The 25,344-nt window shown below is 41.4% G+C and overlaps 1 protein-coding gene and 1 long non-coding RNA gene across 6 annotated transcripts in view; one reads left to right on the top strand and one right to left on the bottom strand.

The window, feature by feature from the left end:
• Positions 1-1,850: 1,850 nt before the first annotated feature.
• On the bottom strand, positions 1,851-7,473 carry LOC129459705 (uncharacterized). The gene is made up of 3 exons (XR_010115157.1): positions 7,420-7,473; positions 3,330-3,362; positions 1,851-2,002 (listed from the first exon to the last, which is right to left on the bottom strand). It is a non-coding gene; the product is annotated as an uncharacterized lncRNA (long non-coding RNA).
• The window catches only part of CRY1 (cryptochrome circadian regulator 1), a 109,982-nt gene continuing 91,602 nt past the window's right edge, over positions 6,965-25,344 (top strand). For 2 of the 5 annotated variants that reach the window (XM_063615211.1, XM_055236783.2), the window contains exon 1: positions 6,965-8,007. In XM_063615211.1, the coding sequence (XP_063471281.1) occupies positions 7,850-8,007 (158 nt within the window). In that variant the 5' untranslated portion in view covers positions 6,965-7,849. The remainder of the gene's footprint in view (positions 8,008-25,344) is intronic. The other 3 variants (XM_055236782.2, XM_055236781.2, XM_055236780.2) reach the window with 2 other exon arrangements.

The following is a 25,344-nucleotide window of genomic DNA, read 5'->3' as shown; positions in this document are numbered from 1 at the left end:
CAGCACTTTGGGAAGTTGACATGAGAGAATTACTTGAGTCCAGGAGCTGGAGACCAGCCTGGGCAACACAGGGAGACCTCATCTCTAAAAAAATGTTTAAAAATAGGTGGTGCATGGTGGTGGTCCCAGCTACTCAGAAGGCTGAGATAGGAGGATCACTTGAGCCTAGGAGGTCGAGGCTGCATTGAGGCTGAGCTGTGATCATCCCACTCCACTCCATGGCCTGGATGACAGAGACCTTGTCTTAAAAAAAAAAAAAAAAAAAAAAAGAGAGAGAGAGAGAGACCCTTTTAAGAATAGGTAGACATGGAGGACCTCTCTGAAGAGTTAGCAAAAAATTCTGAATGATCTTGAAATGGTCAAAAAAGATTACTAGGTCTCTTGACCAGTGCACCCTTCAAGTTAGTCTCTGCCTATCATTTTAGTTTTTTTTTTTTTTGCTATATTTGAGCTATTTTATAACTCTGTAAATTGCAGATAATTGATAGCATTGCAAATGAATCCTGTCCTTGGACATGCAAATGAATTCTGTCCTGTGAAAGTACAATTGATCTCCATTCCCCTACTCCTCTGTGGAAGAAGTCAGTTTTACATATATTAAGCAAATTCACTTTAAGATGCATGATGGCCTATCTGTGTAACTGCTCTTTGGATCCTCCTTTTAATCCACTGTAACATCTTATGGGTTCCTTCAATAATTAGTGAGTTAAGTGAATTTTTTGACGTGTTCATTTTATATTCATAAAAGTCATAACTTACCTTTAATAAAATAATTACAGTGAGCTATGACCATGCTACTGCACTCCAGCCTTGGCAACAGAATGAGACCCTGTCTCAAAAAAAAATCACCCTTTAACACATTTAAATTCAATCCCCCAAAGACTCCAGTGTGAAGGATACTCAGCCAACATTCACATCATATCAGGATTGAATGAGCTGAACAGACTGTCTACTCCTTCATTATTTGTGTATTAACACATGCCAAAAATCACCTCTGCAAGATGGGGTTAAGAGACAACACAGGCTTTTGATTTGGAGATCTGACACTTTTATCAAGAGTGTTCATGAAATCAAGGATACATTGATTTTTCTAACATTGTTGGCAGTTAAAAGAACCTTTAACAGGACTCATATATTTCTGAGCTCACGGCAGGGTCACGTTCATAGAATTTTAAAATAGCACAGAAAACTTAGAAATCATGTAGTTCAGTTTCCTCATTTTATAGATGAATTAGTCAGCCAAGAAAGCCTGGGTGACTTGTTCAAGATCATCAACTAATTTAATGGCAAGCTGAGATACAAACTGTTCCCTTCCTCTTCGTCCTGTACTCTCTTACCACCACGATGTTGGAGCAACCAGAATTTCAAAAATGATTCCTAACAATGGCCTCCACCTCTTCTTTCCCCCTTTATACATAATATTCACTCTGAAAAGAATGGGAGTGTGTGTGTCAGTGAGGGATGGTATATTTTAAGGAAAGAGTTTTAGATCCAAAAACAGTATTAGTTTTTCAACGGGTTTGACTATGTATTTGTGTTTTTGAGTTTCTGTTTCTTCAACAGCAAACTGGGCACAGATCCTTATTAAATAATTATTAAATATTAATAAACTCCATAATTAAGATTACTAGGATTAATAATAATCTATACAAATAAGCTTGCACATAGTAGGTGCTCAAAAGCCATAGCTAGTATTAAATGGTAACCCTCCTCCCCGAAATCATTTATATGCCATAAAAACCCTTCAGTATTTGAGGAATGTGCAGCTGACACTACTGACACTTTAATAATAAATTAGCATTTTATGTTTAAATGAAAGTTATACACACACCCCCACACAGCTGCCTGTTTAAAAAAAAAACCTGACTTTATTGAATGAACAATCCACAAACATAAGTCAACTCTATACAAATCAATATTCTCTGTACCTCCCACTGTTTCATTTGGATGCTTGAAAACAATTCTTACGTCTTTAGACACAATCTGCTTACTTTCAAATTGCCTAAAAGGAAACATAAAATATTATATTTTAAAAAGTACAATAATGGGCCCTGAAGAATGAAGCAATCCAAGTGAAGGCACAGCTTTGTATACCAGATCTGCTGCATATGTGAGGGGAAGCTAAGCGTGGTGATGACCCAAGGCTTATCCTCATCAGTAAAAATGACCCATATTTGCTTAATACTTTACAGTGAACACAGGGTTTCCCTTCCCTTCCCTCCCCTCCTCTTCCCCTCCCCTCCCCCTCTCCCTCCCTAATCCCCCTCCCCTCCCCTCCCCTCCCTTCCCTTCCCCTCTTCCCTTCCCCTCTCTCCTTCTCTTTCTTTCTTTTTCTTTCTTTCTTTCTCTCTTTCTTTCTTTCTTTCTTTCTTTCTTTCTTTCTTTCTTTCTTTCTTTCTTTCTTTCTTTCTTTCTTTCCTTCCTTCCTTCCTTCCCTCCTTCCTTCCCCTCCCTTCCTCCTCTCTTTCTTTCTTTTTCTTTCTTTCTTCCCTTCCCTTTTCTTTTCTTTTCCCTCCCTCCCTCCTTCTCTTCTCTTCTCTTCTCTTCTCTTCTCTTCTCTTCTCTTCTCTTTTCTTTTCTTTCTTGACAGGGTCTCACTCTGTCACCTAGGCTGGAGTGCAGTGGCATGGTCTTGGCTCACTGCAGCCTCCATCTGCCAGCTAGATCAATCCTTCTACCTCAGCCTCCCTAGTAGCTGGGACTACAGGTGTAGGCCACCAGGCCTGGCTAATTTCTTTGTATCTTTTGTAGAGATGGGGTGTCACCATGTTGCCCAGGCTGCTCTCTAACTCTTGGGCTCAGGGGATCCTCCCCAGGGTTTTCGTTGTATTAGTATGTTCTCACACTGCTAATAAAAACATACCTGAGACTGGGTAATTTATAAAGGAAAGAGGTTTAACTGACTCACAGTTCAGCATGGCTTGGAGGAGGCCTCAGAAAACTGACAACCACGGTGGAAAGGGAAGCCAATACACCCTTCTTCACATGGAGGCACCAAGGAGAAGTACCAAGCAAAAGGGGGAAAAGCCCTTTATAAAACCATCAGATCTCATGAGAACTCATTCACTATCATGAGAACAGAAGGGGTAACTGCCCCCATGATTAAATTACCTCTTGCTGGATCCTTCCCACAACACGTGGGGATTATCGGAACTACAATTCAAGATGAGATTTGGGTGGGGACACACCCAAACCATATAATTCCAGCCCTGACCCTTCCCAAATCTTATGTCCTCACATTTTAAAACACAATTCATACCCTCCCAACAGTCCCCCAAAGTCCTAACTCATTCAGGTATTAACCCAAAAGTCCAAGTCCAAAGTCTTACCTGAGACAAGGCAAGTCCCTTCCACCTATGAGCCTGTAAAATAAAAAGCAAGTTAGTTACTTCCTAGATACAGTGGAGGGAGTTACAGGCATTGGGTAAATACACCCATTCCAAATGGGAGAAATTGGCCAGAATGAAGGGGCTTACAAGCCCCACATGAGTCTGAAATCCAATAGGGCAGTCATTAAACCTTAAAGTTCCAAAATGATCTCCTTTGACTTTATGTCTCACATCCAGGTCGTGCTAATGCAAGAGGTGGGCTCCCACCTCTTTGGCAGCTATGCTCCTGTGGATTTGCAGGACACAGCCCCCCTCCCAGCTTCCTTCACAGACTGGTATTGAGTGTCTGAGGCTTTTTCAGGTGCACAGTGAAAAATGTCAGTGGATCTACCATTCTGGGGTCTGGAGGATGGTGGCCCTCCTCTCACAGCTCCACTAGGCAGTGCCCCAGTGGAAACTCTGTATGGGGCTTCAACCCTACATTTCTCTTCTGCACTGTCCTAGCAGAGGTTCTGCATGAGAGATCTGCCACCACAGAAAACTTCTGCCTGGATATCCAGGCATTTCTATACATGCTCTGAAATGTAAGCAGAGGTTCCCAAACTTGAATTCTTGACTTCTGTCAAGGCTGAACACCATGTTAAAGCTGCCAAGGCTTGGAGCTTGCACCCTCAAGCCATGGCCTGAGCTGTACCTTGGCCCCCTTTGACCACACCTGGAACACAGGGCACCAAGTCCCAAGGCCGCACAAAGCAGCAAGGCCCTGGGCCTGGCCCACAAAACCATTTCTTCCTCCTAGGCCTCTGGGTCTGTGATGGGAGGGGCTGCTGTAAAGACCTCTGACATGCCCTGGAGGCATTTTCCCCACTGTCTTGGAGATTAACATTTGGCTCCAAGTTACTTAGGCAAATTTCTGCAGTTGGCCTGAATTTCTCCTCAGAAAATAGGTTTCTCTTTCTTATCACATTGTCAGGCTGCAAATTTTCCAAACTTTTATACTCTGCTTTCCTTTTAAACATAAGTTCCAATTCCAAACCACATTATTTGTGAATATCTAAAACTGAATACTTTTAACAGCACCCAAGACACCTCTTGAATGCTTTGCTGCTTTGAAATTTCTTCTGCCAGATACCCTAAATCATCTCTCTCAAGTTCAAAGTTTCACAGATCTCTTTGCTAAAACATAGCAAGAGTCACCTTTATTCCCATTCCCAACAAGATCATCTTCATCTGGGACCACCTCAGCCTGGACTTCATTGTCCATATCCCTATCAGCATTTTAGTCAAAGCCATTCAACAAGTCTCCAGGAAGTTCCAAACTTCACCACATTTTCCTGTCTTCCTATGAGCCCTCCAAACTGTTCCAACCTCTGCCTGTTACCCAGTTCCAAAGGTGCTTCCACATTTCTGGGTATACTTATAGCAGCACATCCCAGTACCAATTTACTATATTAGTCTGTTCTCATGCTGCTAACAAAGACACACTCGAGACTGGGTAATTTATAAAGGAAAGAAGTTTAATTGACTCACAGTTCAGCATGGCTGGGGAGGCCTCAGGAAACTGATCATCACGGTAGAAGGGGAAGCTAACACATCCTTCTTCACACAGAGGCAGCAAGGAGAAGTGCTAAGCAAAAGGGGGAAAAGCCCCCTATAAAACCATCAGATCTTGTGAGAACTCACTCACTATCATGAGAACAGCATGAAGGTAACTGCTCCCATGATTAAATTACCTCCCACCGGGTCCCTCCTACAACATGTATGGATTATGGGAACTACAATTGAAGATGAGATTTGTGTGGGGACACAGCCAAACCATATTATTCATATATATAATTTTAAAAGTATTCTTACAGAACCAAAGAAAGGCTGATATATACTTCTTGTGGCAACAGAAGCAGAAGTAGGGAAGACTATTCAGACAGATTGGCTCTCTAGAGTATTGAATTTACTTTATTGCTGCATTAGTTTGCTAGGGCTGCTGTAAAAAAGTACCACAAATTGGGAGGCTTAGAACAACAATAGGAACTAACTGTCTCGCAGTTCTAGAGGCCAGAAGTCCAAAATCAAGGTGTCAGCAGTGCCACAGTCCTGTGAAGGTGCTAAGAAAGGATCTGTTCCAGGTCTTTCTCCTAGCTTCCAGTAGTTCCTTGGTTTGTGGCAGCACAATTCCAATCTTTACATGGTATTTTCCTTGTATGTATATATATTTCTGTGTCTAAATTTCTCCATGAGGCCACCAATCACACTGGATTAGGGTGCACACTAATGACCTCATCTTAACTTGAGCATGTAAAAAGACCTTATTTCCAAATAAGGCCACATTTATAGTCATTGAGGGTTATATGAATTTTGGGGACACACAATTCAACCAATAAGAATTGCCATCTCCTTCTTTCTTTCAACTTTGCCAAACACACTGGTGGCCAACAGCACTCACTCACTCACTCATTCATTCATTAAATAAACATTTGCCTATGTCAGGCTCTGTTCTGGTGTTGATGCAAAAAATAAAAACAAAACAAAACTGCATACAGACCCTTTCCTTGAGAAATCACACTTCGGAGGGAATCGGAGGCACATTATTATGATAGTAAGTACTATTATTGAGTTGGTATTGCTAGGTATGGGCACTTTTCAACTAATTTTCACAGTAGTGTGATAAGTGATGTATCAGAAACATACTTGGAGAACCCAGGGAGGTCCTAAATTTGCCCTAGGGATCAGGAATACTTTCAGAAATTAGTTATTATTTCATCTGAGTCTAAAGGGATGCGTAGAAATATCCTAGGTAGCTCAAAGGTGGTAATATTGAGTACTGGATTCTAAAGAAGTGTATTTTATAGAGGAAAAAACAGCAAAGGTTAAGAGACAAATTGCAAACCCCAGGAGGGGTGGGGTTTTTGTCTGTTTTATTAAGTATCTCCTGTATCTCTAGTGTTTTGAACAGTGCCTAGTTCATTCAAAAAGTAATCATTGAATGAATTTAAGGGCATCATATATCTAAGGGACGCCTGCATATATCTATGGTCTACAGTTCACTGTCGCTAGAAAAGTAGACAAACGTCCAGTTTCAAAGAGACCGGTAAACTACATTAAATGTAAGAGATGAGGGGTGAAATGTTGATGATATATATCGCTAGTATTAAAAAAATTCCACGAAGTCCAGGAATGCCTGGCATCCGTCCTGCCAATTACCCTTTTCCCCAGAGCATGTACAAGAGGGAGGAGGCACCCAAGGGCCAAGAGAGTGGAAGGGCACAGCTCCACAATCTCCAAAGTAGGGTTCTCTGGCCAAAGCAGGATTGAAGCACATGGTTTGGACTTGAAATGTACGTGGAGCCTCCCACTGTCCTCCTTCCACTCCATCCTCCCCTCACTCTCCGCCCGACTCCACCATTGGCTCCTGAAGGAAACCGGACAATTTCCAGGCCTTCCCCAAATGCCAGGGGAGGAATCGCCGAGCGCGCTCCTGCCCGCCGGCCCCGCCCCCTTACCCTCTGGAATGCAGCGAGAGCGCACGCGCGCCTCCCGGAGCAGCGCGCGCGCCCGCGAGCTCCCCGCATCCCCGTGCTCATCCGGGTCTCAGCGAGCCTCGGCCAATGGTGGCCGCTCACGGCCCCTGGGGGCGGGGCTAAGCCATCCCTCACAAGGGGCCTGTGGTCAACGCGATTTGCCTCCAAGGGACGGCCACCAGTCGGCACAGAAAAGGGGCAGAGGCAGTGAGCTCAGCGTGTGGGCGAGGGTCAACAGTTTTGGGATCAAGTGGCTGCCGCTCCTTCACAAGCGACCGAAGCGCGAGCAGATTCCCCTTCCGAGCCAGTGTAGTAAACACACTTCAGAAACGTGAGGTGCCGGTGGTCACGAGGGGAGCGCGCCCTCCAATGAGGAGCCGGGGGCGGGGCCGAGGCCGCTGACGCGGCGGCGGCGGCAGAGTCACCCGGGCAGCCTCGGGACCGGTCACCGGCCGGCAACCGTCCAGCGGCCTCGACCACCGCTTCCAGCCTCTGTCCCCGGTCCTTTCTTCCGGGCCGAGAGACAGCGTCGCCGACAGGGGCTCATTCCCCTCCCGTTCTCCTCGGTGACTCACCTCGGGCGGGCCGTTTTTTCTTTAGGGGCCGCCTTGGTGGGGCGAGGTTTCCGTGACGAACCTCCTGGGGCTGTCCGTGCCGGCTCGGGCCGTCGTGGCGGCTCGAGCTCCTGGAACTTGCTCAGGCTCCGGAGGTCCAAGGCCCTCGAAGTTATGCGTCGCCTCCAGGCGGTTGCGGCGGGCGCGGGCTCCTGAAGGGCGTCACACCCGGACTCCGCCGACTAGGCAACCTCCATTCATCTTCCCACTGCGCCTCCAGCGCCCCCGCCTTCTCCGGTCCCCTCCTCGGAGTCATTTTTTCCTGTCCCCCCTCTGCCGCCCTTTCCTCACTCCCCGGGTGAGGCAGTTCTCTTGGAAGCGAAGGTGTCGGCTATGAGCCGGAGCCTCCTTCCTTGAATTTCTCCGTGGAGGACCCGCCGCGCCCCCCGGCATGGGGGTGAACGCCGTGCACTGGTTCCGAAAGGGGCTCCGGCTTCACGACAACCCCGCCCTGAAGGAGTGCATTCAGGGCGCCGACACCATCCGCTGCGTCTACATCCTGGACCCCTGGTTCGCCGGCTCCTCCAATGTGGGCATCAACAGGTGGCGGTGAGTCACAAGCCCGTGGGAAATGGATTTGGGTGTTTAATGAATCTGATGTTAATGAATTCCATGCGATCCGCTAAATCTGTGAATTTAGACGTGGGCCTGCTTTGCTTATACCGCTTACGAATATTAGGTGCCCTAAGTATTAAATAGAATTAACTTAATACTTCTCTGGCCAGAGGGTACTGACGATCTGAAACACTCGGCCTTCATCAGCGAGTTATGTGTCTTTCTGTGCTAACTGGAGCTCCTCCCCTGAATTTGTGGAGAATTTTTAGTGCTGGAGTTAAAGAAACACCCATCCTGTCCTTAGTGGCCAGTGTATATGGATTCCTTTGGCCTCTTTGTGGCATTCGAAAGGATTGTGATGTTTCCTGTTTACGTTTGTGTCTAGGTAACTCATAGTATGGAGAAAAATCATTCATTCAGTACAGCCGGCTCCAGATCCAGTGTTCTTCCACCTTGAGGTTACTGTGGGAAAAGCAAGGGAAACAGCATTATCTGGTTTCTCTGCTCGGTTCTTTTTCTCAACTCCTCCTTGTGGTTGCCGAGACAAAGCACATTTTTTCTTTCTAGGCAAGTTGTAGTCCTTCTAGGGATCAGAGCACTGAAAGAAATCTTACAGATGCTTTATGATCTTTTCCTGAAACACCAGGCTACATGATTGTTAGGCCCCCTGGTGGAAATGAAAGCATAGCTGAACAGATAGACTCTTGATCACTTACCATGTGCCAGGCACTGATTTAAATGCCAGGGAGTGAAAGACAGAAAGTCATGTCTTCAAGCAGAAAGTAAAATATGTAGTATTTTAGGTGGTGATAAGTGTTGTGGAGAAAAATAGAGCAGGGTAAAGGGATAAAGAATACAAGGGTAGGGATGGGGTTGCAATTTTAAATATGATCGGGGGAAAAGTCACAGAGAAGGTGACAGTTGAGCAGACCTGAAGGAGGTGGTGGGATGCAGATATCTAGGGGAAGACCATTCCAGGCAAAGGGAAGAGTAAGGGAAAAGGTAGAAATATGCTTGATCTTTGGAAGGAACAGCAGAAGAATCCAGTATGACTGGAGCAGAATAAGTGAGGGAAAAATAGTAGACGATGAGGTCAGGGTTGACTTAGGGCCAGATTGAAGAGAGCCTTATAAGCAGTTTTCAAGATTTGGGTTTTTATTTAGTGAAATGGGAATAACTGCAGGATTATGAGCAGAGAAGTAATGTGATCTGACATAGGTTTGAAAAAGAATTTTTCTGCTTGTGGTTCTGAGAAAAAATCTGAGAATTTCTCTGCTTGTGGTTCTGAATTGGGGAGTGGAGGTGGACAAGAAGCAGGAAGTCCAATTAAGAAGCTGTTGGCATTCATCCAGGTGAGAGATGATAACGGCTTGAATCATAGTAATAATCGTGGACGTGGTGAGAAATAAACAGATGCTGGTTATATTCTGAAGGCAGAATACACGGTGTTTGTTGGCAGATTGGATATGTAGTGAGAGAGAAAGAAAAGGAGTTAGGCTGAGCACGGTGGCTCATCCCTGTAATCCCAGCACTTTGGGAGGCTGAGGCAAGGAGTTCGAGACCAGCCTGGCCATCATGGCAAAACCCTGTCTCTATTAATACTGAAAATATAAAAATTAGCTGAGCATGGTGGCGCATGCCTGTTATCTCAACCACTCAGGAGGCTGAGGCACGAGAATCGCATGAACCTAGGAGACGGAGGTTGCAGTGAGCTGAGATCATGCCACTGCACTCCAGCCTGAGTGACAGAGTACTCTGTCGCAAGAAAAAAAAAAAAGGACTTATAGTTTGGTGCTATATAAAAAGCACCAAAATTCAGTGCTTTTTATATAGTAGCAGTTTAGTTACTGTTTGAGAAAGTTTTTGACTTGAGAAACTGGAAGTATGGGGCTACACTCTGCTAAGAAAGTGAAGCCAGCTGGAGAAGCCATTGGGAGGGTGATTGGAGTTCTCTTTCATTAAGTCATTAAGTTTGAGATGTATTTTACACATTCAAATGGAGATAGCAAGTAGGCAGTTGGATGTATCTGGAGCTCAAGACAGAGATCCAGGCAGGAAGTATAAATTGGAGAATTCATCAGTTTATAGATATATATAAAGCCATTTATTCATCCATCCATTTATTGAACAAATATTTGTCAAGCACCTACTATATGCCAGGCACTGTTTTAGGTGCTAGAGATCCAGTATAAACAAAACAGCCCCCAATTCTCACCTTGTTGGAGCTACATTCTAGTGGAGCCGTGAGACTGACAGCATTAAGAAAATGAGATAGACAAGAGATGCAAGTGGTGCAAGGGCTGAACCTTGAATACCCTTAATGTTTATAAATTGTGGAGGTGTGAAAGAACCAGCATATGAGACTGCAAAGGAGCCACTAGTAATGTAAGAAGAAAACCCAGAAGAGTATGGTGTCTTAGAAGCCAAGTAAAGAAAATATTTTGGCCAGGCATGGTGGCTCATGCCTGTAATCCCAGCACTTTGGGAGTCTGAGGCAGGCAGATCACTTGAGGCCCGGAGTTTGGGACCAGCCTGGCCAATATGGCAAAACCCCGTCTCTAGTAAAAAACACAAAAAAATTAGATGGGCGTATGGCACATGTCTGTAATCCCAGCTACTCAGGGAGGCCGAAGCAGGAGAATCGATTGAACCCAGGAGGCAGAGGTTGCAGTGAGCCGAGATCGTGCCACTGCACTCCAGCCTGGGCAACAGAGCCAGACTCTGTCTCAAAAAAAAAAAAAGAAAAAAAAGAAAGAAGGAAAGTATTTCAAGGAAGAGTGTTTTACTTATGTCAGATGGTACTGATAGGTCAAGTAAGAGGAGAACTGAAAAATAAAAATTGGATTTAGCAATTTTAGGTCATTTGGAATTTTATCTGGAATGGTTTTGGTAGTGTCAGAGGCAAAAGTCTTTTTGGAATCATAGTACCAAATTCAGTGCTTTTTATATAGTAGTAGCTCAATTATTGTCTGTTGAATATAGTGATATCTTGGAGTCAATAATTTTATATTTAAACAGCCTTATTAATTTACCTATTGACTATGGGATAATGCCCAAATTCCTTAGCCTGGCAAGATCTACCTTTTGGCTTATGTATTTCATTTTCTGCTGTTTACAATATGTGATTTCAACTCCAGGGGGAAAACCTTCTAAGTTTTCTTTAGAAGCTATCTTGTATTTTCTTCCATCAACACTTTTTAGACTTTTGGATTTAACAGAAAGGCAAAATTTTAAATAATTATTTTACCTAATAAGCACATTAACAAAACTACTTTTTGATATTGCCATCCTTTCATTTAAAAAGGATGTTTTATATTAAAAAAAAAAAAGTTTGGCTGAGCTCAATGTCTCATGCCTGCAGTCCCAGCTACTCAGGAGCCTGAGGCAGGAGAATCACTTGAGCCCAGGAGTTGGAAGCTGCAATGAGCTATGAATGGGCTACTGCACTCCAGCCTGGGTGACACAGAGAGACCCTATCTCTTAAAAAACAAACAAAGAAACAACAACAAAAAAAAATTTGAAGGACATTGTCTCAGAATAACATTTTTTGATTTGGATAAATTTACAAGCTTTATGAAAATTCGCATCCCTTAGAAAAATTATCCTATACAAAAACTTATACACTAACATTCACAGAAGCATTATTCATAATAGCCAAAAAGTGGAAACAACCCAGATGGCCATCAATTGATGAATGGGTAAACAAAATATGGTATATCCATATAATGGAATATTATTTGGCCATAAAAAGGAATGAAATACTGATACACGCTACAACATGTATGAATTAACCTTGAAAAACAAAATAAATGAAAGAAGCCAGTCACAAAATTCCATGTATTATATGGTTCTGTTTATATGGAATGTCCACAGTGGGCAAATGTATAGAGACAGGAAGCAGACTAGTGGCTCCTTAGGACTGGGGAAGCTGGGGAGTTGGGAGGTGATAGCTAAGGGGCACAAGGTTTCTTTTTGAGATGATGAAACTGTTCTAGACAGTGATGGATGATTGTACAACTCTGCTTGTCTGGGATGATTAGCAGTATTCTGAACTCTTACACCACTTTTTGCTGTTGCTTCTCACATCACTCTTAGCATTTGCTGCCCTCATTTGTGAATGTTAGTATTGTTTTATTAATAGTTTGTTTGAGCTGCTGTAACAAAATACCTTTAGACTAGGTAGTTTATAAACAACAGGAATTTATTTCTCACAGTTTTGGAAGATGTCCAGAATCAAGGCACCAGCAGATTCAGTGTCTCTGCTGAATAGACGATGCTTTCTCTGTGTCCTCACATGGCAGAAGGGGTAAACAAGTTCCTGCAGCCCTTTTTATAAGAGCACTCCCTTAGTCTGTTTGTGTTATTATAAAGGGATACCTGAGGGTGAGTAATTTATAAAGAAAAGAGGTTTACTTGGTTCATAGTTTTGCAGGCTTTACTAGAAGCATGGCATCAGCCTCTGATTCTGGTGAGGACTTCAGAAAGCTTTTAATCATGATGGAAGGGGAAGTGGAGCTGGCATATCACGTGGCGAGAGAGAGAGGGGAGGGATACCAGGCTCTTTTTAACAATTAATTGTTCTGTTAATTAATAGAGTGAGAAGTCACTCATTACATGATAGCACCAAGCCATTCATGAGGGATCTTATCTCATGTTCCAAACACCTCTCACCTCCAACATTGGGGATAACATTTTAACGTGAGATTTGAAAAGGACAAATATCGAAACTGTATCACTCCACTTCTAGCCCCCCAAATCTCTTGTCTTATTTATTTATTATTTTTATTTTTGAGATGGGGTATCACTCTGTCACCCAGGCTGGAGTGCGAGGCATGATCATAGCTCACTGTAGCCTCAACCGCCTGGGCTCAAGCAGTTCTCCCACCTCAGCCTCCCAAGTAGCTGGGACCACAGGCATGCATTACCATGGCCAGGTAATTTTTTTTTATTACTTGTAGAGGTGAGATCTCACTAAGCTGTCTCATACTTCTGAGCTAAAGCAATTCTCCTGCCTCAGCCTCTGAAAGTGCTGGGATTATAAGTGTGAGCCACTGTGCCCACCCTCTTTTTTCTATTGTAAAATATAATCATCTCTTTCAAAGTCCCCAGAAGTCTTAACTAGTTTCAGCATCAACTCAAAGTCTAAAGTCTAATCCGAGACTCAAGGCGAGTTCCTTATAGCTGTGAGCCTGTAAGATCAAAAACAAGTTATCTACTTTTAAGATACAATGGTGGGACAGACATTGGGTAAATATTTTCATTTTAAAAGGGAGAAATTGACCAACAAAAAGGGACCCACCCAAGTCTGAAACCTAGTAGGGCAGACATTAAATCTTAAAGCAGTAAAATAATCTCTCTTGAGTCTTGTCCCATAACTGAGCACACTGGTCTAGGAGGTGGGCTCTTGAAGCCTTGGGCAGCTCCATCTCTATGGCTTGGTTGGGCACGGACCACATGGCTTCTTTCATGGATTGGAGTCTAATGTCTGTCACTTCTCCAGGCTGAGGGTGTGTGCTGTTTTCATCCAAAGGATTATTTTAATCTTTCCACTTCCTCACTTTCCACTCCCTCCCACATCCTGAGCACACTGGTCCAAGAGGTGGGCTCTCAAAACCTTGGGCAGCTGCATCTCTATGGCTTGGTTGGGCATAGCCCACATGGCTGCTCTCATGGATTGGAGTCTAATGTCTGTCACTTTTCCAGGCTGAGGGTGTATGCTGTTTACATCGAAAGGATACTTTTAATCTTTCCACTCCCTGACTGTTCCTTGCTTTTTCTTTTCTCTTCTCTTCTCTTCTCTTCTCTTTTCTTTCTTTCTTTCTTTCTTTCTTTCTTTCTTTCTTTCTTTCTCTCTCTCTCTCTCTCTCTCTCTCTCTTTCTTTCTTCTTTTTCATAACAGTATTTAACACATTTGACCACACCTTTCTCTTCTTCTCTTGGCTTTAGTTAGACTGCCACCACTGTGGGTCCTGGAGGGCAGTGCCCCTGTTCCCATTGCTTTACAGTGAGTTCTCTCTGGGGACTCTAACCCCACATTTTCCCTTGGCACCAGCCTAGTAGAATCTCTCTGTAGGAGCTCTGCTGTGGCAGGCTTCTGCCTGGGCACCCAGACTTCTTGACATATCTTTTGAAATCTAGGTGGAAGCTGCCAAACCTCCATGGATCTTGTATTCTGTATACCTGCAGACTTAACACCACTTGGAAACCATCAAGGCCTATGGTTTGCACCCACTGGAGTGGCAGTCCAGCCAGTACCTGGGGCCTTTTGAGCCCTGGCTGCAGCCAGAACGTGGGGAGTAGCATCTCAAGACCGCACAAGGCAGCAACACCCTGGGCCTGGCCTCCCAAACCATTTTGCCCGAGGAGGCCTCTGAGCCTGTGATGGAAGGAGTAGCCTTGATTTCTGGAATGTCTTGGGGGCTTTTCCCCATTTTCTTGACTGTTAACAACTGGCTCTCTTTTATTCATGTTAATTGCTTTAACAACCTGTTCTGTCAGGGCCTGGTACCTGGGGCTGGGTAGTTTGGATTTCTCTCCTGAAAACTTCCCTCTACCACATGGTTAGGTTGTAAATTTTTCACATTTGTATGCTCTGTTTTTCTCTTAATTATTAGCTTTAACTTTGTCTTTTTTTTGAACTCCCATATCTGATAGTAGGCTGATAGAAGCAGCCATGTCACCTTTTGAACACTTTGTTGTTTAGAAACTTTTTTTTGCCAGATAGCTTAGGTCATTACTCTTAAGTTCAGCCTTTTACAAAGTCCTAGGCATGGATACAATGTAGCCAAGTTTTTTGTTAACAAGCATAACATATAATGTGGCCATTTTTTTGTTTTAGTTTTTAAAAATTTTATTTGAGACCTCATGAACATGGCCTTTACTGTCTATATTTTAATCAGCATTTTTGTCACAACCTCTTAACCAGTCTCTAAAAAGTTTTAAAGTTTTTGTTGTGTATGAGGTTTTTTGGTTTTGTTTTGTTTTGAGCTCTCTAAGCTCTTTTAAGCAGCTTTAGTTTTTGCTTTTTTTTTTTTTTTAATACTTTAAGTTCTGGGATACATGTACAGAACCTGCAGGTTTGTTACGTAGGTATACATGTGCCATGGTAGTTTGCTGCACCCATCAACCTGTCATCTAGGTTTTAAGCCCCACGTGCATTAGGTATTTATCCTAATGCTCTCCCTCCCCTTGCCCCTCAACCCCTGGCAGGCCCCGGTATGTGATGTTCCCCTCCATGTGTCCATGTGTTCTCATTGTTCAACTCCTACTTATGGAGAACATGCGGTGTTTGGTTTTCTGTTCCTATGTTAGTTTGCTGAGAATGATGGTTTCCAGCTTCATCCGTGTCCCTGCAAAGGACATGAACTCATTCTTTTTTATGGCTTCTTCATATTCCATGGTGTATATGTGCCACATTTTCTTTATCCAGTCTATCATTGATGGGCATTTGGGTTGGTTCCAAGTCTTTGCTATTGTGAACAGTGCCACAATAAACATACGTGTGCCTGTGTCATTATAGTAGAATGATTTATAATCCTTTGGGTATATACCCAGTAATGGGATTGCTGGGTCAAATGATATTTCTGTTTCTAGATCCTTGAGGAATTGCCACACTGTCTTCCACAATGGTTGACCTAATTTACACTCCCACCAACAGTGTAAAAGCTTTCCTGTTTCTTCACATCCTCTCCAGCATCTGTTGTTTCCTGACTTTTTAATAATCACTGTTCTAACTGGCATGAGATGGTATATCATTGTGGTTTTAATTTGCATTTCTCTAATGACCAGTGATGACAAGCTTTTTTTTCCATATGTTTGTTGGCCACATAAATGTCTTTTGAGAAGTGTCTGTTCATATCCTTTGCCCACTTTTTGATGGGGTTGTTTTTTTCTTGTAAATTTGTTTAAGTTCCTTGTAGATTCTAGATATTAGACCTTTGTCAGACGACTAGATTGCAAAAATTTTCTCCCATTCTGTAGGTTGCCTGTTCACTCTGATGATGGTTTCTTTCACTGTGCAGAAACTCTTTAGTTTAATTAGATCCCATTTGTCAAGTTTGGCTTTTGTTGCCATTGCTTTTGGTGTTTTAGTCAGGAAGTCTTCGCCCATGCCTTTGTCCTGAATGGTATTGCGTAGGTTTTCTTCTAGGGTTTTTATGGTTTTAGGTTTTACATGTAAGTCTTTAATTCATCTTGAGTGAATTTTTGTATACGGTGTAAGGAAGGGGTCCAGTTTCAGTTGTCTGCATATGGCTAGCCAGTTTTCCCAGCACCATTTATTAAATAGGGAATCCTTTCCCTGTTGCTTGTTTTTGTCAAGATCAGATGGTTGTAGGTGTGTGGTGTTATTTCTAAGGCCTCTGTTCTGTTCCACTGGTCTATATATCTGTTTTGGTACCAGTACCATGCTATTTTGGTTACTGTAGCCTTGTAGTATGGTTTGAAGTCAGGTAGCATGATGCTTCCAGCTTTGTTCTTTTTGCTTAGGATTGTCTTGGCTATACGGGCTCTTTTTTTGGTTCCATATGAAATTTAAAGTAGTTGTTTCTAGTTCTGTGAAGAAAGTCAATGGTAGCTTGATGGGAATAGCATTGAATCTATTAATTACTTTGGGCAGTGTGGCCATTTTCATGATGCTGATTCTTCCTATCCATGAGCATGGAATGTTTTTCCATTTGTTTGTGTCCTCTCTTATTTCTTTGAGCAGTGGTTTATAGTTCTCCTTGAAGAGGTCCTTCACATCCCTTTCAGTTGTATTCCTAGGTATTTTATTTTCTTTGTAGCATTGTGAATGGGAGTTCATTCATGACTTGACTCTCTGTCTATTATTGGTGTATAGGAATGCTTGTGATTTTTGCTCATTGATTTTGTATCCTGAGACTTTGCTGAAGTTGCTTATCAGCTTAAGGAGTTTTGGGGCTGAGATGATGGGATTTCTAAATATACAATCATGTCATCTGCAAACAGAGACAATTTGACTTTCTTTCTATTTGAATACCCTTTATTTCTTTCTCTTGCCTGATTTCCCTGACCAGAACTTCCAATACTATGTTGAATAGGAGTGGTGAGAGAAGGCATCCTTGTCTTCTGCCAGTTTTCAATGGGAATGCTTCCAGCTTTTGCCCATTCAGTGTGATATTGGCTATGGGTTTGTCATAAATAGCTCTTATTATTCTGAGATAACATTCCATCAATACCTAGTTTATTGAGAGTTTTTAGCATGAAGGGGTGTTGAATTTTGTCCAAGGCCTTTTCTGCATCTACTGAGATAATTATGTGGTTTTTGTCATTGGTTCTGTTTGTATGATGGATTACATTTATTGATTTGCATATGTTGAACCAGCCTTACATCCCAGGAATGAAGCCGCCTTGATCATGTGGATAAGCTTTTTGATGTGCTGCTAGATTCGGTTTGCCAGTATTTTATTATTTTCATATTGATATTTATCAGGAATATTGACCTGAAATTTTCTTTTTTTGTTGTGTCTTTCAGGTTTTGGTATCAGAATGATGTTGGCCTCATATAAAATGAGTTAGGGAGCAGTCCCTCTTTTTCTATTGTTTGGAATAGTTTCAGAAGGAAGGGTACCAGCTCCTCTTCGTACCTCTGGTAGAATTTGGCTGTGAATCCATCTAGTCCTGGGCTTTTTTTGGTTGCTAGGCTACTAATTACTGCCTCAATTTCAGAACTTGTTATTGGTCTATTCAGGGATGTGACTTCTTCCTGGTTTAGTCTTGGGAGAGTGTATGTGTGCAGGAATTTATCCATTTCTTCTAGATTTTTTAGTTTATTTGCATAGAGTTGTTTATAGTATTCTCTGATAGTAGTTTGTACTTCTGAGGTATCAGTAGTGATATCCCTTTATCATTTTTTATTGTGTCTATCTGATTCTTCTCTCTTTTATTTATTAGTCTGTCTAGCAGTCTATCAATTTTGTTAATCTTTTCAAAAAACCAGCTCCTGGATTTGTTGATTTTTTTGAAGGGTTTTTCATGTCTCTGTCTCCTTCAGTTTTGCTCTGATCTTAGTTATTTCTTGTCTTCTGCTAGTTTTTGAATTTGTTTGCTCTTGCTTCTCTAGTTCTTTTAATTGTGATGTTAGGGTGTCGATTTTAGATCATTCCCGCTTTCTGATATGGACATTTAGTGCTATAAATTTCCCTCTTAACACTGCTTTAGCTGTGTCCCAGAGATTCTCGTATGTTATCTCTTTGTTCTCATTGGTGTCAAAGAACTTACTTACTTCTGCCTTAATTTCTTTATTTACCCAGTAGTCACTCAGGAGCAGGTTGTTCTGTTTCCATGTAGTTGTGCGGTTTTGAGTGAGTTTCTTAATCCTGAATTCGAATTTGATTGCACTGTGGTCTGAGAGACTTTGTTATGATTTCCATTCTTTGCATTTGCAGAGGAGTGTTTTACTTCCAATTATTGGTCAGTTTTAGAATAAGTGCTATGTGGTGTGAGAAGAATGTTTATTCTGTTGATTTGGGGTAGAGAGTTCTGTAGATGTCTACTAGGTCTGCTTGGTCCAGAGCTGAGTTCAAGTCCTGAATATCCTTAATTTTCTGTCTCATTGATCTAATATTGACAGTGGGGTGTTAAAGTCTCCCACTATTATTGGTGGGAGTCTAAGTCTCTTTGTAGGTCTCTGAGAACTTGCTTTATGAATCTGGGTGCTCTTGTTTTGGGTGCATATATACATTTAAGATAATTTGCTCTTCTTGTTACATTGATCCATTTACCATTGTGTAATGCCCTTCTTTGTCTTTTTTTATCTTTTTTGGTTTAAAGTCTGTTTTATCAGAGACTAGGGTTGCAACACCTAAGCAGCTTTAATTTTAAAGCTGCTTTTACGTTTTTAGATATCTTTATAGCAACACCCCACTCCTGGTACCAGTTTTTTGTCTTTGTCTGTCCCCGTGACTCAGATACCTCTTGCTAGGCTCCGTCTCCAGTATTAAAGATCAAGTTTTAACATCGGATTTGAAGGGGACAAATATCTAAACTATATCAGGCACTAATCCCTCTCATGACAGTACAATGCATATGACCAGATAACTTCCTAAACGCCCCACCTCTTAATACTATAGCATTGGGGATTAGGTTTTAACATGAATTTTGGGGGAACACAGACATTCAGACCATAGCAGGGATGTATTCTGTATATAATCTCTCTCTCACTTAACAGATAGTACCTTCCTGAAGAGAAGTTGCCTCTTAAATCAAAAGTTTATTTTGAATCCCTATCCATTATAGGCATTATTATTGATGCTGGGTATACAGCAGTGAGTAAAACAGAAAAAGTTGCTGCCCTATTCCAGTGGGGGGAAAACAGACAGTAAGACAAAAATAATGTATCAGGTGGTGGTAAATTCAATGGAGAGAAATAAAGCAGAATGTGAGAACAGGGACCTAAAGGAAGAGGAAACAAGCTATACATGTATCTGGGGAAAGAGCCTTTTTGTGTTCTCCACAGCATAGTGGCTTATACATAGTAGGCATTAAATATCGTTTTAATTTTTCTTATAAATCTAAGGTTGAGGGATGGGACAGCTACTTTATATAATTTGTATGTTAATGTCTATCTTAAACTCATAACTTAGAAAAAATTCTCAGTGAACAGATTTGTTTTAGAATTTAAACTTCAACATGTTCATTACACATTTGAAGCTATCACATGTAAGCTCTCTTAATTTTCAGTAACCAAATCTATAAATGTGCCTACATCCTTACTAGTTCTTCCTTCTAGAATACAACTTCAGTGGAAGAGATACTGCTGCCTCTTTTCAAAACGATTTTCTTCTTCTGTGCTCCATTTCAAAGACTTTGCTCATTTTTTATATTTATTCTTACCTTTTCTTCTACTTTTTCTTCTTTTTAGGTTGCCTCCAATCAACATTTAAACATGCTTAAGATCAAATTCTGTAAAACATACACAACCTGTAACAACAAAGGAACAGAACTTAGCATTGACTGTGTTCCACTCCTGCAACTATGTATCTCAGTTTCTTTGTAGCCAATTTCTTGAGCAAGATGTCTAATAGTGGCTGACTTCATTTCTTTATATTCTACTTACCCTTGAACCCACTCCAAACTAAGGCGTGTCCAGCTTCACTCCCACGCACTCTACCAAAACTATTTTTATCCAAAGGATACTTTAAATCTGCCCATTCCCTGACTTTTTTCTTTCTTTTTTTTTTTTTATTTTTTTTAACAATGTTTGACACATTTGACCACACCTTCCTCTTCTTCCCTTGGCTTTATTAAAGGACTCTTCTATGCTTTCCTGCCAGCGCTATTAGTGTTCTTCCTTAGCTTCTCCTTTTCTGTTCAACCTTTAAATGCCCCTGAGGTCTGTGATCTCCACCCTCTTTTCATTTCACATATTTCTAGGCAATCTTATCTCTTCTCATAAAGTCAGGTACCATTTACTCGTCTGTGCCCGGAATTCTCAAGTTAGTGTCTTCAGTGCAAATCTCTTTCCTGATCCCCAGATGTGTGTGTGTGTTTGTATGTATCATATATACCCATTTGCCTGCTTGAATATATTACATTACCTCAAACTCAGCTTGTCCAAAACAGAGTTCATCTTCATCCTTCTCTGTTGCTCAAAAACAAACAACCCCCAAACTGAGTTTTCCTGTATTTTCTGTCTTCACAAATGATACTTCCATTTGCCCATTTGAGTCCTTACTGTGTGCCAATTACTTGCTAATTTCTGTGGATAGCATGATAGTCAACAGATAATTTCTCTGCCCTCAGGGAGTTTACAGTACAGAGGAAGATTTATTCAGAAATAAAATAGTTACATAAATACATTCTTTCCTCTCCATTGTCTCTTTAACCCATATCACCATTCTCTTTGTCTAGATTGTTTTGGTAGCTTACAAATCATTATCCCCCTTGCCCTTCTCTAATTCATTCTCTACACAGCAAGTAGAGTGATCTTTTTAAAATTGCAAATCTGGTCACGTCATTTATGCTTTAAAACCTTTTAATGACATTTCTTTACCCTTAGGTTAAAGTTCAAAAAGCCATAGCATGGTTTCAAATCCTTGTGTAATCTGGCCCTCTGCTTCTTTCTAGTCTCTGGTGATTATTTCACTGAGGCATTTAAACTGAAACTTGAAGTGTAAAGTGGATCTTAATAAGCAAGGCATGGAGGGAAGGGAATTCCAAGCAAAGAGAAGCGAATTCCAGACTAAAGGAATAGCTTAAGGAAAGGCACAGTATTCTGATGGTGGTGAGGAGGCTGATGTAGCTGAGTCATATGGTGCATGAAAAGATAAGAGGTGTTGTTTAGTACTTTTTTGTTTGCTAGTTGGTTGCCTGAGTCAAACAGGCTTAAGCAAAAAGAAAGTTTATTGGTAGATGTAATTGAATAACCTAAGGGAAACTGGCTTTGGATGTCTCTTGATACTAGGGCTCAGAAGATGTTACTGGGATCACATTTCTCTTTGCATCTCTGAACTTCACTTTTTCTGCCTTGACTTCTCAAATAGGCTGTCCTCTGGTGGTAAAATATAGCAATAACAATGGCATTTACCTCAGCAAAAAGCATACACCTTTGGCCCAGAAGTCTCAGCAAAAGTCTTATGGCACTTCATTGGCTCTTCTGGGCCAGTTTCTGAACTAGTCATCATGAGTTTATGATTGTCTTAGCTGAAGTGTGCTTCACTGGTGGAATCAGCTTGACTAAACTGAAGTAACTGAAGTAAAATGAGTAGGAAGTAGGTGGATACCCTAAAACAACATTGTTGGCTGTTATATAAGAACTCAGATAAATGGGTATAGTTCAGAAAAGCTGCCCTTGTTTGGGGAAATATAAATTTAGTAGCTGAGTGAATGTTAGAAGAGAGAGTCAAGATACCAGTTTGGAGACTTTATCAAGAGTTCAAGTGAAAGATAATATAGGCTTGAACAAGGGGAAAGGCTATGAGGAAGGGGAAGATATAAGAGGAAGCCTGTAGAGGTACAGTGAAAAGCTTAGGTGACTGCCTGGAAAACACAGTTTCATAGAGGAGGAGGGTGAGGGTGAAAGTAGAGTGTAAGATCCTCATACTTTGTGCCTCTGTGACAATTAGACATTAAGTTAGGAAACACAGAAATAGACCATATGTAGGTGAGGAAAAGAGTGAATTTAGGTTGTTGACCAGTTTGAAGCACTGCTAAGATATCAACATGAGAAATGGAGAAAACAGAAATTTAACTCTGGGAATTATAGACATTGGATCTGTGCATATGGGAATAATTCCTGTATAAGTAATGGATGAAGCATGCCTGGATGAGATTGGATACAGCCATAAAAAGTTATGTTAGTCAAAAGTCCAGTGAAAAAACTCAGCAAATACTATATTTAAGATGAATAGGAGCTGGTGAAGGAGGCGAAAGAGAACCAGAGAGGTAAAAGAGGATCCAGGAGAGTGCCATATTATGGAAACTAAATGTGGCAAGAGTGATTTTACATTGCACTACAGGAGGCAGATTAGGATGAGTTTTGACAATTACGTAGGAAAAATTATCAAAGACTTGGAAGTGGGAAAAGGAAATTATTGCATATCTAGAATGCTAGATATTGTTTAAGAGGACCCTCCAGGAGTTATATGATTCTGATTAAGGGATATGCATCTTTGTATTTGATTGACAAGGCTGTTTTACAACTCTGTAAAAAGGGATAAAAGTTAAGTTGTAGAAAACTGAAAGCAGTACAAATGTTTTCTGCCCATAACAATGCAAATTATGTTTATGCCATGAAAATGAATTTTGTAAGTTGAGAAATAGTAAATCAGATTCTCATTTGAATCAGTTTTAACATCTTACTTCTTTCTTCCTTAATCAATGAATTACGTAAATTTTTTGCCAGATCTTCATTTCATGTTTGTATGAGAGTCATGATTTTACTAGTTTGAAAATTATACTTTATCTGTTACAAAGGCTTTTGGTGAACTTTGAGATAACACTTCAATGTAGGTGTAAGGATAGAAATCGGATTGTATAGCATGTTAACAAAGGTGTGGGTAGCAGGTGAGGGGAGGGGAGTGGGCGAAATGATTCAGGTTGCAATGTGAGGGAGATTTTTTATGAGAGAGGTAAGAAATTAGCTCAAGGCATAGGTTCTGAACAGGCTGAGGAAAAGTGAATTTTGGTTAGATAACTAGACTTTTAGTCAAGACTGAGCATAGTGTATTCACAGGATGATAAATAAGAAATAAAATATATAGATAAGGTGAGGCCTGAGTATGTAATTCTTTGAATGACAGACTGAAGTGAGTTTAGAACATCTGACTGTACTAAGACCTACTTTATAATTCCTACTTTCCTATTAAATGGCTGTGCTACTGACCTTGGGTGAATCTCTCTCCCTTCATTTATTCATTCAGGAAAACATTCAGTGAGGGCCTGTTATCTACCAGGTACTGTGCAAGTCATTGGAGATACAAAGATGAAGGTTATGGTTCTTGCCCATAAGGAAACTTTCACATCACTAAAGGACAATTAGAACATACAATGTTAAAAAGGACCTCTGTGGAAATCTGCAAAGACAATTGTGAAAGCACAAAGGAGAGACAACTTTAAAGGGGTGGGGTAGGAAAAGGGGTAAAGGTGATGAGTGTGAGTTCTAGAGGTGTGTGTGTGTGTGTTTGTGTGTATGTGTTGGGGAGTGCTGAGTGTGAGATATGAGACTGAGAGAGGAGGAATTCTAGAATGCTTCTGTAGTAGGCCGTTCTTGCATTGCTATAAAGAAATACCTGAGACTGAGTTGTATATAAAGAAAAGAGGTCTAATTGGCTCATGGTTCTGCAGGCTGCTCAGGAAGCATAGCAGCATCTGCTTTGGGGGAGCCTCAGGAAGGTTACAATCATGGTGGAAGGCAAAGGGGGAGCAGGCATGTCACATAGCAAAGGCAGAAGCAAGAGAGTGAGGGGGCAGGTGCTACACACTTTTAAATGACCAGATTTCATGAGAACTCGCCATTGTAAAGACAGTACCAAAAGGGATGATGCTAAATAATTCATGAGAAACCTGCCCTTTTGATCCAGTCATCTCCCAGTAGGCCCCACCTCCAGCACTGGGGATTACATTTCAATATGACATTTGGGCAGGGACACATACCAAATTAGATGAGCTTCTTGAAGATGCATGAGTCAGTGTACTTACATGAAAAGAGAGGGTTTTTTTGTTTGTTTTGTTTGGTTTTTTTTGTGACAGGGTCTTACTTTGTCATGCAGGCTGGAGTGTAGTGGCGTGATTTCAGCTCACTGCAACCTCTGCCTCCTGGGTTCAAGGTGATTCTCGTGCCTCAGCCTCCCAAGTAGCTGGTGGAATTACAGGTGTGTGCCACCACGCCTGGCTAATTTTTGTATTTTTAGTAGAGATGGGGTTTCACCATGTTGGCCAGGCTAGTCTTGAACTCCTGACCTCAAGCAATCTGCCTGCCTCAGCCTACCAAAGTGCTGGGATTACAGGCGTGCACCACTGCGTCCAGCTTGAAAAGGGAGTTTCTAAAAAATTGTCTCTTATCTGACACCATTGGAACCTGCAGTTACTTGAAAAAGGAAATCATTAAAAAAAAAAAACAAAACATAGAAAAGTGTGCATTAATTTGATAGTTTTTGATGTAGGGCTTGATTCCAGGTCTGAGTTCTTTAGCTGACTTCTTTATCCACATTTATTCTTTAGGTGATCTCATCTAGTTGCATACTTGAATACCTGATAATTTCCTATCGTGTATTACCTGCACTGGCCTCTATCCTGAATTCCAGATTTGCCTATCTAGTATTTTTACTTGGATTCAAAATAAGCATCTTAAGCTGATTTTGTCTCCATCTCCTCCACCTCCCGTGGTTTCTCTATATCACAGTAAATGTCAACATTAACCTAGTTCTGCAAAAACCCAGGAGCTACCCTTTCTTCTTTTTGTACTCAAACTTCATATCTAGTCCTAAAGCAATTGTTAGAGCTTTTCCCTTCAAATTAAATCTCATATCCATTCAAATAACACCCCCCCACTGCTATCATAATATCCAGGCCACCAGCATTTTTTACAAGATTACTGTAAAAGCCTCCTAAGTTTTCCACTTCCATTTTTGTGCCTGCCTCCCCCATCTGTTCCATGTGGAATTCAGAGTAGTATTTTTAAAACCATAGTTAGGTCTGGTGGCTCAATACCTGGCACAGGGTAGGTGTCAATATGTCCTTGTGTATTGAATGTATAAATGAGTATTGTTCTGCTGATTTTGCTGATGGAATTTCAAGTTGGCTTTCCTGCGTAAATTACACCCACAGACTGATATTGCCTATCATTCTTTAAAGTTGATTAAAACCTTAAAG

This window comes from Symphalangus syndactylus, chromosome 13 (assembly GCF_028878055.3).
Source record: "Symphalangus syndactylus isolate Jambi chromosome 13, NHGRI_mSymSyn1-v2.1_pri, whole genome shotgun sequence".
NCBI lineage: Eukaryota > Metazoa > Chordata > Mammalia > Primates > Hylobatidae > Symphalangus > Symphalangus syndactylus.
The sequence above is the reverse complement of the archived record's forward strand: the minus strand, read 5'-3'. Positions and strand labels throughout refer to the sequence as shown.